The sequence below is a fragment of the Pongo pygmaeus genome, chromosome 19 (assembly GCF_028885625.2).
Source record: "Pongo pygmaeus isolate AG05252 chromosome 19, NHGRI_mPonPyg2-v2.0_pri, whole genome shotgun sequence".
NCBI classification, from domain to species: Eukaryota; Metazoa; Chordata; class Mammalia; order Primates; family Hominidae; genus Pongo; species Pongo pygmaeus.
This window is the reverse complement of record NC_072392.2, coordinates 16947523-16963976: the sequence shown is the minus strand read 5'-3', so window position 1 is coordinate 16963976 and position 16454 is coordinate 16947523. Positions and strand designations below refer to the sequence as shown.

The 16454-nt window shown below is 47.8% G+C and overlaps 2 protein-coding genes across 4 annotated transcripts in view; one reads left to right on the top strand and one right to left on the bottom strand.

Moving 5' to 3' along the window:
- Positions 1 to 3696: 3696 nt before the first annotated feature.
- Positions 3697 to 14629, top strand: CENPV (centromere protein V). Its single transcript, XM_054456653.2, has 5 exons — positions 3697 to 4165; positions 7177 to 7275; positions 8521 to 8590; positions 12458 to 12572; positions 14225 to 14629. The coding sequence occupies exons 1-5, from the start codon at positions 3756 to 3758 to the stop codon at positions 14347 to 14349; spliced, it is 819 nt and encodes a 272-aa protein (XP_054312628.1). The 5' UTR covers positions 3697 to 3755; the 3' UTR covers positions 14350 to 14629.
- Positions 4989 to 16454, bottom strand: part of PIGL (phosphatidylinositol glycan anchor biosynthesis class L) — a 134591-nt gene continuing 123125 nt past the window's right edge. For 2 of the 3 annotated variants that reach the window (XR_010124706.1, XM_063656596.1), the window contains one exon: positions 7942 to 14593. Coding sequence is in view for 1 of the 3 variants with exons in the window: in XM_063656596.1 (XP_063512666.1) it covers positions 14513 to 14593 (81 nt within the window). In the remaining 2 variants the exon portion in view is untranslated. Of the gene's footprint in view, positions 5354 to 7941; positions 14594 to 16454 lie in introns of those variants that run through there. The other variant, XR_010124707.1, reaches the window with a different exon arrangement.

Here is a 16454-nt window from a genome sequence, read left to right as displayed (position 1 = left end):
GTCCTCCAAATTTGTTCTTCTTCAAGATTGTTTTGGCCCTTCTAAGTCATGTGCATATCCACATAAAGTATAGAATTGGCTGTTAATTTCTACAGAAAAGCCTGATGTGATATGCTGTATCAATCATATTTCTAAGAAAATCCCTCACTTCCTCCAGTTTGATAGCCTTAACCTCATTCCTTTAAGTTTTTCACTTCTAGTCTTCCGAGAGTTAGCCTAATGAATAATTTTCATCTTATTCTAGTTACTCCTTGATTTTCCAATGCCATGATTAAATCAACTCAACTTCATTTCCAGAGTCAGACTGTTCCGGGCACATGCCTTTTTTGTTTGTTTGTTTGTTTGTTTTGAGACCAAGTCTCCCTCTGTCGCCCAGACTGGAGTGCAGTGGCACGATCTCGGCTCACTGCAACCTCCGCCTCCCATGTTCAAGCGATTCTCCTGCCTCAGCCTCCTGAGTAGCTGGGACTATAGGCGCGCACCACCATGCCCGACTAATTTTTTGTATGTTTTAAGTAGAGATGGGGTTTCACCATGTTGGCCAGGGTGGTCTCGAACTCTTGACTTCAAGTAATCCACCCGTCTCGGCCTCCCAAAGTGCTGCGATTACAGGCGTGAGTCACTGCGCCCGGCCTCTTTTTTTTTTTTTTTTTTTTTTTTTGAGATGGAGTTTTGTTTCAGGCTGGAGTGCAATCTCACTGCAACCTCCACTTCCCAGGTTCAAGCAATTCTCCTCCCTCAGCCTCCCGAGTAGCTGGGATTACAGGCGCCCACCACCATGCCCAGCTAATTTTTGTAATTTTAGTAGAGACAGGGTTTCACCATGTTGGCCAAGCTGGTCTCGAACTCCTGACCTCAGTGATCTGCCCTCCTTGGCCTCCCAAAGTGCTGGGATTACAGGCATGAGCCACTGTGCCCAGCCAGCACATGCCTTTTTAATTGCCTTCTTGAGTTTTGGGTTTGCAATAACTATTCAATTATTTTCTTCACCTCAAACCTACTTAATGATATAATGTCTTTAAAATAAAAGCCTAACTTATGTTCTTCTTCTTCTTCTTTTTTTTGATACAGAGTTTTGTTCTTGTTGCCCAGGCTGGAGTGCAATGGCCGATCTCAGCTCACTGCAACCTCCGCCTCCCGGGTTCAAGCGATTCTCCTGCCTCAGCCTTCTGAGTAGCTGGGATTACAGGCATGTGCTACCATGCCCGGCTAATTTTGTATTTTTATTAGAGATGAGGTTTCTCCATGTTGGTCAGGCTGGTCTCAAACTGTTGACCTCAGGTGATCCGCCACTTTGGCCTCCCAAAGTGCTGGGATTACAGGCCTGAGCCACCATGCCCAGCCATGTTCTTCATTTTTAAATTGAGCTAAGTCTTACACACACTGAAGTGTTTTTATGTGTTTTACACACCTCCATAACTACCACCCAGATCAAGATAATGTAGAGAACATATCCAGCATCTTTTTTTTTCTTTGAGACAGAGTCTTGCTCTGTTGCCCAGGTTGAAGTGCAATGGTGCAACCTCCGGCTCACTACAACCGCCACCTCCCGGATTCAAGCGATTCTTCTGTCTCAGCCTCCCAAGTAGCTGGGATTACAGGTGCCTGCCAGCATGCCCAGCTAGTTTTTGTATTTCTAGTAGAGACAGGGTTTCCTCATGTTGGCCAGGCTGGTTTCAAACTCCTGCCCACCTCCACCTCCCAAAGTGCTAGGATTACAGGCATGAGCCACTGTGCCTGGCTATGTCCGGCATCTTAGAAGAGTCCTTTGTTCTCTTTCCCAGTTAGTTCTCCTCAAGGATAATCACTCCCCACACCCAGCTTTTTTTTTTTTTTTTTTTTTTTTTTTTTTTTTTTTGAGACAAGGTCTCACTCTGTCACCCAGAGTAGAATATGGTGGTGTAATCACAGCTCACTGCAGCTTCCACCTCCTGGTCTCAAACTCCTGGGCTCAAGCGATCTGCGCACCTCGGCCTCCCAATAGTGTTGGGATTAGGCATGAGCCACTGCGCCCGGCCTACGTGCCGTTTTAAAATGATGTTCAAGAATAAGCAAAACCAACCTGTGGTGGTAAAAGAACAGTGATCGCCTCTGTTTTCTTTTGCCTGAGGGAAACTCTGGTGTGCTGAAAATGTTCTGTATCTGAAGTGGTGGTGGTCACATAAGCTGTACATCTAAGATATTTGCACGTTGCTGTGTGTAAACCATAATTCCAACAACAACAGCAACAAAATGGCAAGGTGGGGCTCGGTGGCTCACGCCTGTAATCTCAACACTTGGGGAGGACTAGGCGGGAGGATCGCTTGAGGCCAGGAGTTAGAGACCAGCCTGGGCAACGTGGGGAAACCCGGTATCTACAAAACAACAATAGCAACAATTAGCCGGCGGGTGGGAGGGGGGGCGGTTGGGGGGGGTGGTGGTGGCGCCCGCCGCCTGTTGTTCCAGCTACTCCAGAGGCCCAGGCGGCAGGATCGCTTGAGGCCAGGAGTTCTTGGCTACACTGAGCCGAGATCCCGCTACTGCACTCCAGTCTGTCAGATCCTGTATGGAAAAAAAAAAAGACAAAATAGTTAAACTACGCCTTTAATTCAATAAACTATTAAACTAACAATACCATGAAGAAAATCAGAATAAAGAAGAAAGATGGGCTGAGGCAGGAGAATCGCTGGAACCGGGAGGCGGAGGTTGCAGTGAACCGAGATCGCGCAACTGCACTCCAGCCTGGCGACAGAGCGAGACTCCAAAAAAGAAAAAAAAAAAAAAAAAAAAAAAAAAAGATAGGCTGGGCACAGTGGCTCAGGCCTGTAATCCCAGCGCTTTGGGAGGCCGAGGCGGATGGATCACCTGAGGTCGGGAGTTCGGGACCAGCCTGACCAACATGGTGAAACCCCGTCTCTACTAAAAATACAAAATTAGCCGGGTGTGGTGGCGAATGCCTGTAATCCCAGCTACTCGGGAGGCTGAGGCAGGAGAATCGCTTGAACCTGGGAGGCGGAAGTTGCGGTGAGCCTAGATCGCGTCACTGAACTCCAGCCTGGGCAAGAAGAGCGAAACTCGGTGTGAAAAAAGAAGAAGAAGAAGAAGAAGGAGAAGGAGAAGAAGACTATCTGGGTTCCATCAATGATTCTCGTGCCTTTTGTCTTTAAACTTTGGTGCTGCCTTCATCAAAATCATACTAATGAAATTCGACGCGCAGGTCATTCATTTAATTAAAATGAAACCCCAAATCTGTTGACTATTGGTATCCTCATGACACTGTTCTATAATGTGACAGAAAAGACGAAGGTGAAGAACTATGGTTTCGGCCGCTGTTACCCAGGAGGTAGCAGGTGGCAGGCCGTTTACACAAATTAGCTCGTTTTTGGAGACGAAGTTACCCTAGGCGGTCCGCTCGGATGAGCCTGCGAATTCAGGCCCGACCCAGGCCCCTCCAGGTCGGGAAGGTACGAAGAGCCCGCTGGATTCACACAGGGCAGGGCGCCTTCGCAGGTGCCAGTGGATTCTGAGTATCGCGAGCGTAGGCCCAGGCGCAGCCCCTCTGGGCCTGCGGGACTGAACAGGCAGGTGCGTCCCAGCGGCCGGGCCGGCCGGGTCTCCCTCCTGCGGGCAGGCGCCGCGCTGCGGGGCGCGGCTGGCGGAGCGGGGCAGCCGGGCGCAGCGCCCCCTGGGCCTGAAGACTGGCGGGCGGCGGGGGCGCGCGCAGGCCGCCGGGGGCGCGCCGCGCTGCGAGGCCTGCGCGCCAGGCTGCGGGAGCCATGCGGCGATCGAGGAGCTCTGCGGCCGCCAAGCTGCGCGGGCAGAAGCGGTCCGGGGCCTCCGCGGCCCCCGCGGCCCCCGCGGCCGCTGCCTCGGCACCCAGCGCCACCCGCACACGGCGCTCCGCGAGCCAGGCCGGGAGCAAGAGCCAGGCGGCGGAGAAGCCGCCGTCGGAGAAGCCGCGGCTGAGGCGCTCGTCGCCGCGGGCCCAGGAGGAGGGCCCGGGGGAGCCGCCGCCGCCGGAGCTGGCGTTGCTCCCGCCGCCGCCGCCGCCGCCGCCGACTCCCGCGACCCCGACGTCCTCGGCGTCCAACCTGGACCTGGGCGAGCAGCGGGAGCGCTGGGAGACGTTCCAGAAGCGGCAGAAGCTCACCTCCGAGGGTGCCGCCAAGCTCCTGCTAGACACCTTGTGAGTGCGGCGGGCCGGGGCGCGCTGGAGCCGGTGCCACGCGGACCCCCTCGGCAGGAGTCGGGCTCGCAGCCCGCGTGCAGGCCTTGGGCGCCTTTCCGCTCTGAGCCTTCCACGTTACGGAGCCGACGCGGCTCCCCCGTTAGCACTGGGGTTATTCCCTAATTCTAAGGGCGGCGGGGCGGGGCGGTGCTTCTAGGGCTGTGTGGCCTGGGAATGGAAAGGGGGCTTCGTTCGGAGCTTGAGGGCGCGCGCAGCCGTCTTGGGACACAAAGAGTCTTTCCCGGCCATAAGCATCGTGCTCGGGGACGTTGTCTCTTGCTGGCGTGCAAAGGGTGTGGGGGCCTTTCTTAGTGAAAAGAAGATAAATCCCACGGCTTTCTCTTACCCGAATCCCGTTTTTTTTGTGTTTGCACACGTGTTTTTGAGGGTGGGTGGAAGGGAAAGGTAGAAGCATTGAAGGAAGCATGAATAGTTTTGAACTAACTGGGAAGCAAAATCCCGTCATTGTTCCAGGCACTGCCAGGGAGGGAGCAGGGGGCGGGGGTTATTGATCCGGGAGAGAAGCGCGCGCAAAGAGATGCTCCGGCCTCGCGCGGCGGCGGGGATGCCTGCGTAGGGAGGCTTTTATGTGCTCAGCCAGCTAATGCTCCCTGCCGCTCGCCCTCCTGGCTGCTCCGCAGTCTTTTAGATGGCCCGAGGAGCATCTCGAGTGTCCGCGATTTGGGAAAGAGCTTTTAACTGGGCTGTTAAAGGGCTGCCTTCTTTTCTCCAAATGCGATCCGGATTCCTGCCTCAGGGAACAGTTGTGTTACAGAGAGATATTTTAACGTCCTGATATTATATTTCAGTGTCAATTTTACGAATTATAAAGAACAATCAAAACACTAGGGGGAAAAAACCGACAAGAATAACCTAGCAATTGCATAACCTGAGAATTACTTCTTTTCTTAAACATGTTCCTTTGAGCTTCTTGCAGAAGAAATTCTCTTAGTTAAGATGAGTCGTCCCCGACAGAAGATACATATTTGGTTTTCTGTGTGCTTCACTTTTTGGTTTTTCATCTTGGATTGCACACTGCATTTTTAAAAAACGTTCATCCATCAAACATTTAAGCACCTGTAGGGTGACGGCTGCCTCTGGGCAGAAGGAATATGAAGATCCTTAGGAATGTAAAACTCATGGTGTCTTCAAGGCATAGAGAAAAAAAAAAAAGAGGAATGTAAAACTCAAATTTGAGATAAATTTTTATTTTAAGACAAACTGATAAATGGTCAAGAAAAATATTTAAAATATTGACATAAAAAAGATGTTTTTCTCCCACTAGATTGCTATGACTTTGTACTTATAAAGTCTACTAAATTATATTCAAAAATTGTGTATAACTGTACCATTTTCGTTAAAATATTGTATAGAAAAAAGTGTGGGGGAATATATAGCAAATAATTAACTATAGATCCCTCTGGGTGTAAAGATTACAGGAGGCTTTCACTTTGAGCACTCTCAAATACTGTAAAGTTTGGAGTTTTTACAATAAGCATTACGTATGCAGAAAAAATTAAAATACATAAACTTGTAAAGAAACATGAAAAAAGATCAGTCTTAATCATGCAAATTAAAACTGCAGTGAGCTATTTTTCCTATAATTATTGCCTGAGACTGTACAGTGAAATGTTTTCTCATTTATGTATCGGGTAAGGGCGTTCAGTCCTTTTGGAAAGCGATTTTAAGACATTTATCAGATCTTAATGTTCATTTCTGAGTTTGGCTTATATATAAGCTTTAAAAGGATTAAAATTATATGTAGGCTGGGTGAGGTGGCTCACGCTTGTAATCCCAGCACTTTGGGAGGCCGAGGCGGGCGGATCACCTGAGGTGGGGAGTTTGAGACCGCCTGACCAACATGGAGAAACCCCGTCTCTACTAAAAATACAAAATTAGCCGGGTGTGGTGGTGGGCACCTGTAGTCCCAGCTACTGGGGAGGCTGAGGCAGGAGAATCGTTTGAACTCTGGAGGCGGAGGTTGCGGTGAGCTGAGATCGCGTCACTGCACTCCAGCCTGGGCAACAAGAATGAAACTCCGTCTCAAAAAAAAATTGTATGTAATGTGTATTACAACTATGTAAAACGCATGTGTATGAAGAATACTGGAAAGAAATAGAGCAAAAATATAAGAGCCTTTATTAACTTTCTCAAAAGGCTCTTCTGGACCTCTGGACTTGATTGAGTACCCAGTCTTATTTTTCATAGCAGCCTGTACCTCCTTTATCACAATCATAATTAATTATTATTTGAGTAACTTGTTAAGGTCGGCAAGGGCAGCAATCGTGTCTGCTGTATCTTGTTTACTGTTCTCTCCTTCGTGCCTAGCTCATAAAAAGTTTTAGTATTTGAGGCCGGGAGCAGTGGCTGACACCTGTAATCCCAGCACTTTGGGAGTCCTGGTGAGTGGATCACAAGCTCAGGAGTTCAAGACCAGCTTGGCCAAGATAGTGAAGCCCTATCTCTACTAAAAATACAAAATTAGCAGGGCGCGGTGGCAGGCGCCTGTAATCCCAGCTACTTGGGAGACTAAGGCTGGAGAATTGCTTGAACCCAGGCCGCAGAGGTTGCAGTGAGCCAAGATCATGCCACTGCACTCCAGCCTGGGCAATAGACTGAGACTCCATCTCAAAAAAAAAAAAAAAAAAAATTTAGTATTTGAGATACAAATAAAAATGTTTGGTGGTGGGTTAGGATCCCTCACATTTTCGAAATGTTTGGAATGTTTTATTTTGCAACTTAATGCAATTTAAGAAATTGGCGAAAAGAGAGCTCATGGACAAAGAAGGTGCTGAAACTATTCTTCACTTAGGAAATTGACAGTGCCTCCTTAAAAGCAGAAATGCATCTGGTTGTCATGTAGAAAAGACTTTTGTCTAATCTTCCGTCTTTCTTTCAACAACGAAAAGAAAGAGAGCAGGAGGCAGCTATTCAGAAATTCTTATCTTTCTGATTTTTGTTTCGTTTAGTGAATACCAGGGCCTGGTGAAGCACACAGGAGGCTGCCACTGTGGAGCGATTCGTTTTGAAGTTTGGGCCTCAGCAGACTTGCATATATTCGACTGCAAGTGAGTGTTTGCTTTTTCCTAAATTAGCTTAAAAGAATTTCAGAGTTAAAATGCAATATTCCAAAATAATCTGGGGAGTTGGGGTACAGAGGAAACATTGGCCTTGGGCTGGTAACTGTTGAAGTCAGGTGATGGGGACAGAAAGGTTCATTGTTCTATTTTTGTTCCTTTTGTATGGCTCATCACAGAGCTTCAACAGCATGGCCCAGGTGACACAGAGCAGGGTCCTCAGGGCTTGTGGCTCGTGGCAGCATCACCCTCAGACTGACACTGCTGAGGAGCTGGGGGCGGTTAGCTGCAGGTGTGCCTGGCTGGGTACTAAGTGGAAAGCCTTGGGCAGAATCTTCATAGGAGTCTGGAGTTGGGGAGAGTTGGAGGGTGCGTTAGTGAAGGGTGTATACACCTGGAGGCTCCCCAGGCCCTCCACTCTCGCTCTGCTCTTTGGTTGAGGCAGATGGTGCTGCTGGCTGTGGATGGCCTGATTTGTACCACCTTCCCCGGCATTATGATGGAGCAGGGACGACAGGCTCTGGCTTTGGGACCCAAAGTTGGCATGCAGCTAATTATTTAACAGCATCCAGTCCTTTTTGCCCCTAGGTACCGGAATTATATATGAATAATAAGCACATACGATGGAATTACTCAAATGGAGAACTGACCAGGCTACTAACAGTAGAGTCCAGATTGGAAAAGAAGCACTGTGGAATAACTTGTGAGAGGATTCTATGCTAAATTAGAACTTTTTCAAAGGTGGCCTGAAAAGAGGGGACTTCAGTTTAATTCCAGAGATGGTAATTCTGGGGATGTGTTTTACTTGGAGCTGGACTTTTTGTGACGTGGTGATGAAGAAAGAGGGAAACCTAAACTTCCTTGTCCATTTTTGGTGTGGATGTCTCAGAGACATCAGGTTGTAGCAGTGTCTGAAATTTGTTTTCTAAGTGTCTCTGAAGTCCAGCGCTTCTCTTCACTGTAAAGAACTGGGGGGTGGGCAGTGCAGACCTGTCTGTTGGTCCTGTGTTCTGAGCATTGCAGAGCCTTGACTGCTGACTTGGGACCCCCCTGGGCTCTGCTGTACCTGCAAACCAGAGGCCCTGCTATCCAGGCCTTTGCCCCAGCTCCTCGGCCCTGGATGGTGCTGAAAAAGGCATCATCTGTGGGGTCGGCTGGCTCTGATGGCTGGGCCGCTCAGGCATAGAGGACGCAGGTGGCTGCTCACAATCTGGAATTTGCTCTGTCTTTCTGTAGCTGCAGCATTTGCAAGAAGAAGCAGAATAGACACTTCATTGTTCCAGCTTCTCGCTTCAAGCTCCTGAAGGTCAGTGCTTAAGAGCAGGGTCAAGGAGTGCAGAACCCATTGGTGAGATTTACAGGACCCCCCAACCAACCCTTAGCATGCCATCTGTAGCATGGGAGGGGCCTGGAGCATAGCAGGGCCTCTCACGGGCTTTGGTTTCAGGTTGACATTTAAAAGGTGGGCCGGGCACTGTGGCTCACACCTGTAATCCCAGCACTTTGGGAGGCCAAGATGGGTGGATCACCTGAAGTCAGGAGTTGAGGACCAGCCTGGCCAACATGGTGAAACCCTATCTCTACTAAAAATACAAAAGTTAGCTGGGTGTTGTAGTGCATGCCTGTAATCCCAGCTACTTGGGAGGCCAAGGCAGGAGAATCACTTGAACCTGGGAGATGGAAGTTGCAGTGAGCCGAGATCACAACATTGCACTCCAGCCTGGGTGACAAGAGTGAAACTCCATCTCAAAAAAAATGAAAATAAAAAATAAAAGGTTGTGTTATTTTTTACCTTTATTTTTTGGAGGCCTGTTTGGTATTGTGGAAACATTTTCAAATTCAGAGAATCAAAAAACAATAAAATCACCCAAATCCTGTCAACTAAAGGTAACCACTGTTAATATTTTGGTGTCTGTCCTTGTGTATTATTTTCTACTCTGAGAAATACATCTAAACCTGTTGTCTTATGTTTATTAAGTAGAATTTTACCATTCTTTTTGTTGATAACCTGCTTATCTCATTTCCCAATGAAAAGCTTATATACTTATTTTTAACTTTAATTTTATTATTTTGGGGAATTTTTTGTACTTGGTACAAAATTTGAAAGGTAGAATAAAATGTGTATATACACAGTGAAAAGTCTTTCCCTACTGTCGCCATGCCCCAGTCTCCCTCTTCCCCACAGCCGATTTCCTGCTCTACTTATCCCGTCACTGTCTCTGCATCATTGCAGTTGAGTCCAGTTTTTTTCTGATTATCAACAACACTGGTGAACCTCCTTGGTATAAACTTTTGGCAATTTAGGAATTTCTTCTTTAGGATCAGTTCTCTTAGAAATAAGTTCTCTGGCTATTCTGGGCACACTTCCTACAAGTGTGCACATACTTGGAGCAGTTAAAAAAAAAAGAAAGAAAGAAAATCTCCAGGTTAAAGAATACAGATTTTTTTAAAAAAGACTTTTAGCAAATTATGGGTAATGTGGGGTTGGGCAGGGCTTTAATTCCATCCAGATAATGCTGGATGGCTTGGGACCACTTGGCAGTCCTTCGCTGCTTTTCTGTGCTGCAGTGGCTATGGAGTGAGCAAGGCTCCTCAGGGAGCTATTTCTATAGGAAGCACAATTCTGGATGGTATGGCTGGGGAAGCGTAAAGAGGGTTAACAATGATAAGAAACCTCCACCCCTTCCCCTTCAGCTGTCTGATTTCTCTCCCTAAAGGTAAGCCACTGTTTCTTGGATCCCTCTTCAAAGATACATATGCATATAAAAGCACATACAGGCCAGGCACGGTGGCTCATGCCTGTAGTCCCAGCACTTTGGAAGGCCAAGGCGGGCAGATCACTTGAGCCCAGGAGTTCAACACCAGCCTGGACAACATAGTGAGACGCCCATGTCTACAAAAAATAAAAAATCGGCTAGGCGTGGTGTTGCATGCTTATAGTCCCAGGTACTCGGGAGGCTGAGGTGGGAGAATCACTTGAACCTGGGAGGTCAAGGCTGCAGTAAGCTGTGATCATACCACTGCACTCCAGCCTGGGTAACAGAGTGAGACCTTGTCTCAAAAAAACAAAACAAAACAAAAACACCACACATACCAGTATATAGCCTTAAAAAAAAAAAAAAAGAAATGGTAGTATACCACATACGTTGTTTTATACCTTGCTTAACTTTTTTTTTGAGACAGTCTCACTCTGTCGCCCAGGCTGGAGTGCAGTGGTGCGATCTCGGCTCACTGTAACCTCCGCCTCCCAGGCTCAAGTGATTCTCCTGCTTCAGCCTCCTGAGTAGCTGGGACTACAGGTGCCCGCCACCACATCTGGCTAATTTTTATATTTTTAGTAGAGTCGAGGTTTCGCCATGTTGGCCAGGCTGGTCTTGAACTCCTGACCTCAAGTGATCCGCCCACCTTGACCTCCCAAAGTGCTGGGATTACAGGCGTGAGCCACTGCGCCTGGCCTATACCTTGCTTAACTTTGTAACCTTGGCAATTGTTCCATGTTAGTTTTGTAGAGCTGTCTCATTCTTCTCAAAAGTTGGAGAATATTCCATTTTATGAGTGTGCATAAAGCCTAACCGGTCCTCTATTGATGGACATTTTCAATTTTTCCAATCTTTAGCCTTCATAAACAGTGCTATAGTATCTATATACCTATGTCATTGAGACATTTGGAATATATCTGTATGATAAATTTCAAGAAATGGAGTTGTATGCTAAAGCATATGTACACTTTAAAATTTTGGTAGATGTCGCTAAATTGTACCAATTCCTATTCCTGTGACTGATACATGTGAGCACATATTTCTCTACATACTTGTCAATACCATGTTAATGGCTTTGATTTTGCCCACCTGACAGTGAAATATATCTCATTGAAGTTCCTTAGGGTGAGCATTTCATAGGCTAAAGAGTGATTTATTTTTCTTTCCATCTGAATTGTCCGTTCATGTCCTTTGTCCATTCTCCAGTTTGTATTATCCATTAAGGAAATTAGCCTGTCTATGACGTCTGGCAAATATTTTTTTCCTGGTTTGTCCTTTGTGGATAAATTAAGCACAGCCATCAGTTTTCTTAAGACCTTGAGCCGTTCTGTTTGGGGACATGGAGAGCCAGTCCCTTGGGTGAACTGTCTCTCCACGTAGGCCCTGGGAAGCAAGCACTTTCCATCCCTGATGTGATGTATGAGGGAAGGCTCAAGTCCGAATTCTGTGTGCAATTGACCTAAGGGAAGCTGTGAGCTATCCCGCTCCAGACTGACATGTCTCTGGATAGTGTAGATGGGTCTTTGTCCTCAAGAAGGTCCCAGTCTCTTACAGGAGATAGGAAATGGCCTCTTAATACAAAGAGCCCTACAAAAGAGCTCCTGCCATTAAGTTGTTTCAAGATTTCTTTTTTTAATGGTGCGATCTCAGCCCACGGCAGCCTCCACTTCCTCAGGCTCAACTGATGCTTCTACCTCAGCCTCCCAAGTAGCTGGGACTACAGATGTGTGCCATTGTACCTGGCTAATTTTTGTATTTTTTTGTAGAAACAGGGTTTTTCCATGTTGCCCAGGTTGGTCTTGAACTCCTGGGCTCAAGCAGTCCACCCACCTCGGCCTCTCAAAGTGTTGGGATTACAAGCATGAGCCACCATGCCTGGCCAAAGGTGTATTGTTTTTTTTGAGACGGAGTCTCGCTCTGTTGCCCAGGCTGGAGTGCAGTGGTGCGATCGCGGCTCACTGCAAGCTCCACCTCCCAGGTTCATGCCATTCTCCTGCCTCAGCCTCCCAAGTAGCTGGGACTATAGGTGCCCACCACCACACCCGGCTACAAAGGTGTATTTTTTAAGTGACATAAAAATAAATGTCTTTGGGGCCAGGCGCGGTGGCTCACACCTGTAATCTCAGCACTTTGGGAGGCCAAGGCGGGTGAATCATGAGGTCAGAAGTTCGAGACCAACCTGGCCAACATGGTGAAACCCTGTCTGTACTAAAAATACAAAAAATTAGCTGGGCATGGGGGCACGCGCCTGTGGAGGCTGAGGCAGGAAAATCTCTTGAACCCGTGCAGGTGGAACTGCACTCCAGCCTGAGAGACAGTGGGAGACTCTGTCTCAATAAATAAATAAATAAATAAATAAATAAATAAATAAATTTCTTTGTGAAAAAGAACACCTGTTGTCTGTTTTCACCTAGGGAGCTGAGCACATAACGACTTACACGTTCAATACTCACAAAGCCCAGCATACCTTCTGTAAGAGATGTGGCGTTCAGAGCTTCTATACTCCACGGTCAAACCCCGGAGGCTTCGGTGAGTAAAGGGGATGGACTGCAAGCTCGGGGACACAGAGAGGCCCGTGGTGCTCTCACTTAAAGTCTTGTTTGGACAGGTGAGACACTGACTAGACCCTGTCACATGTGTATCTTAGAGGAACAGGGCTCCTCAGCAGAGTGCTTTCCACATGATAGAATGTGAGTCGGGCTCTGGTGAAACTTTTCTGAATCCCATCTGAGTGTGGTGAAGTTGGACTTGGAGCCCATCCAGGTTGTGATTCTTATTCACTGGTGCTGCCAGAGCTGGTGTTGCTGGCGATGGTGTTGAAGGGTAAGGAGGAGAGGGGTGGGGAGATGGGCTTGTGGGGCCAGGGGAGGCAGCTTTAATAATGACAGGGGTTAAGGGAGTGAAGGAGGCAAGATTGGGGAGCGTTGATAATAGCATTCAAAAACTTTTTGGTTGTTCAAAAATTAGGCAGGACTGGCTGGCTGCGGTGGCTCACACCTGTATCCCAGCACTTTGGGAGGCCAAGGTAGGAGGATTTCTCGAGCTCAGGAATTTGAGACCAGCCTGGGAAACATAGCAAAACCGTATCTCTGTTCTTTTTAAAAAATAATAAACAAGCGGGGGACCCTCCAAGGCCCGCTTCAGGGCCTGCTTGGGTCTGGGGAGTAATAAAAGTAACCCTCTGACAGTTGTTGAGAATCATACCAACTGTAGTGTGAATTGAAGGGGAAAGCAGAGGTGGAAGATGTTCCTGAGGACTCTTGTTCTCTGTGTCAGTGCAGCCTCCAGAGCTGCGAGAGCAGCTATGACTGTCAGTGTCTTTTGCCTTATAGTGGTGGCAGGGGGGAGGTGGGGGAGGCAGGGCAGGGCATGATGTCATCCTTACCCCTCCCCCATTGCTTCAGGGGCTCCTGTTCCTCATCTGTCACATGGAGACTCCTTCCTGTCTACCTTGCAGAACAGGAAAGAGTTTTGAAAAGTATGAAATCCTGTACAAATGGGAAGACATTTAATTCTTAGAAAGTTATCTATCTAAGGCCAGGCGTGGTGGCTCACCTGAGGTTGGGAGTTCGAGACCAGCCTAACCAACATGGAGAAACCCCATCTCTACTAAAAATACAAAATTAGCCAGGCTTGGTGGCGCACGCCTGTAATCCCAGCTACTTGGGAGGCTGAGGCAGGAGAATCACTTGAACCTGGGAGGCAGAGGTTGCAGTGAGTCAAGATCATGCCATTGTACTCCAGCCTGGGCAACAAGAGCTAAATTCCATCTCAAAAAAAAGGAAAGAAAGTTATCTATCAAAACACAGGAAAGGCCTGTGAATTCTTTAGGCTGCCAGTTAGAGATTGCTTTGGGCTGTGCCTTTCTGCATGTTGCACTCTCAACTTGGTATTGAATGATGTCTAGCCTTGGCCGTCCCTGGTTCAGGGAGTGTGATTCCCATCTGGCAGTTGAGGAAAGTGAGCCAGAGGGCTGAAGCGGTAGGCTGGAGCCAGTGCTTTCTGAGCCAGCTGGCAGCCTGTGGGTCTCATCGCTGAAGCCGTAAGCTGTGGCATATCCTTTGGAAGCCCTAATGTGTAGCATGATGATGCCTGCAGGTAGAGGCTTATCCGGGAGCCGGTATACCATCTGGTCTCACCCATACTGAGGATCCCCCTTTGTCTGTGCCACTTTCTCATAGGAATCGCCCCCCACTGCCTGGATGAGGGCACTGTGCGGAGTATGGTCACTGAGGAATTCAATGGCAGCGATTGGGAGAAGGCCATGAAAGAGCACAAGACCATCAAGAACATGTCTAAAGAGTGAGCTTCTGCCTCTCCTGCCCAGAAAAGGAGGAATGATTGGGGCCAGCAACTTTGCTCTCCCTGCCGTGCCTCGGTGGTGCTCCTGAATGTGGCTGACCTGGGCTGCTGGTTCCGTTGACTAGGGTCATCTTGATCTTTGAAGTTTGCTCCAGTTACCAGTTTCTTTAGGCAGCTCTTTGTCCTCCCTCTGCCCAGATTTTGATGTAGTCTAGTTGACACCCTTCTCTTCCCAACTTTTGTGTGATCTTTTAGGAAAAAAAATAAATATTTTTAACATTAAAGCAGTTACTTTGGTTTATCATTTCTTTTGTACTGTGATTTGCTTCTGAGGCCAGTCGATTAATAGCAGATATGTACTCAGCACTATCAAGATGTTTGCAACTAGGCATTGTGGCTTAAGCCTGTAGTTCCAGCTAGTCTGGAGGGTTGATCGAGCCCAGGAGGTTGTGGCTGCAGTGAGCTGTGTTTGTGCTACTGCACTCCAGCCTGGGTGGCAGAATGAGACTGTCTCAAAAAAAAAAAAAAAAAAAAAAAATGTGTAGCCAAATTGGAAAGAAGACATAAGATAAACAATCATTAAAAATGGAAGATTGTGGCAGGGCATGGTGGCTCACACCTGTAATCCCAGCACTTTGGGAGGCTGAGGTGGGTGGATTACTTGAGGTCACGAGTTCAAGACCAGCCTGGCCAATGTGTTGAGACCCCGTCTCTACTAAAATTATAAAAATTAGCTGGGCATGGTGGTGTGTGCCTGTAGTCCCAGCTACTTGTGAGGCTGAGGCAGGAGAATCACTTGAACCCAGGAGGCAGAGGTTGCAGTGAGTGCAGATTGCACCACTGCACTCCAGCTTGGGTGATGGAGCAAGACTCCATCTCAAAAATGAAAAAAAAAAAAAAAGGCTGGGTACTGTGGCTCACGCCTGTAATTCCAGCACTTTGGGAGGCCAAGGCAGGTGGATCACCTGAGATCAGGTGTTTGAGACCAGCCTGGCCAACATGGTGAAACCCCGTTTCTACTAAACATATAAAAATTAGCCAGGCGTGGTGGCAGGTGCCTGTAATCCCAGCTACTCAGGAGGCTGAGGCAGGATAATTGCTTGAATCCAGGAGGCAGAGATTGCAGTGAGCCAAGATTGCGCCACTGCACTCCAGCCTGGGTGACAGAACAAGACTCTGTCTCAAAAAGAAAAAAATTGTGAATAGTTACAATCCATGTGAGCTGTAAAGATAATAACAGCTATAAGAGTTCAAAGGAGAGAACTCAGGGAAGCCTTGAGGAGAGTATGATTTGAGTCTATCTTTAAAAAGTTAAATCAGCTTCTAATTTATTTTTCAGTTGTAAAATACACATAAAATTTACCATAAACTTAATTTATTTAGAGACAGAGTCTCCCTCTTTAGTTATTTTGAGACTGTCTTGCCTGGTCACCTAGGCTGGAGTGCAGTACATGAACATGGCTCACTGTAGCCTTGACTTAGACTTGAGATCTCCCCCCTCTTAGCTTCTGGAGTAGCTGGGACTACAGGTGTGTGCCACCACATCCGGCTAATATTTTTTGTAAAGACAAGGTCACTCCATGTTGCCCCGGCTGGTCTCAAACTCCTGGGCTCAAGCAGTCCTCCTGCCTCGGCCTCTCAAAGTGTTGTGATTACAGGCATGAGCCACTGCACTTGGTCTTAACCATTTTTAAGTGTACAATTCAGCAGTGTTAAGTACAGTCACATTGTTGTGTAGCCATCACTGCCATCCATCTCCAGAACTCTTCACCTTGCAAAACTGAAACTCTGTACCCATGAAACAACAACTTTGATCCTATTTTTAAAGGAAGCAAGATTTCGGCTGGGCGTGGTGTCTCACGCCTGTAATCCCAGCACTTTGGGAGGCCGAGGCTGGTGGATGGCCTGAGATCGGGAGTTCAAGACCAGCCTGGCCAATGTGGTGAAACCCCGTCTCTACTAAAAATACAAAAATTAGTTGGGCATGGTGGCAGGTGCCTGTAATCCAGCTACTCGGGAGGCTGAGCCAGAATTGCTTGAACCCGGAAGGCAGAGGTTGCAGTGAGCCGAGTTCGCGCCATTGCACTCCAGCCTGGGCAACAAGAGCAA

Coding starts and splice junctions, on each gene's coding strand:
- CENPV (XM_054456653.2), top strand. CDS start 3,756: ATGCGGCGATCGAGGAGCTCTGCGGCCGCCAAGCTGCGCGGGCAGAAG. Junction 7,276..8,520: donor TTGCATATATTCGACTGCAA/GTGAGTGTTTGC, acceptor GTCTTTCTGTAG/CTGCAGCATTTGCAAGAAGA. Junction 8,591..12,457: donor CTCGCTTCAAGCTCCTGAAG/GTCAGTGCTTAA, acceptor GTTTTCACCTAG/GGAGCTGAGCACATAACGAC.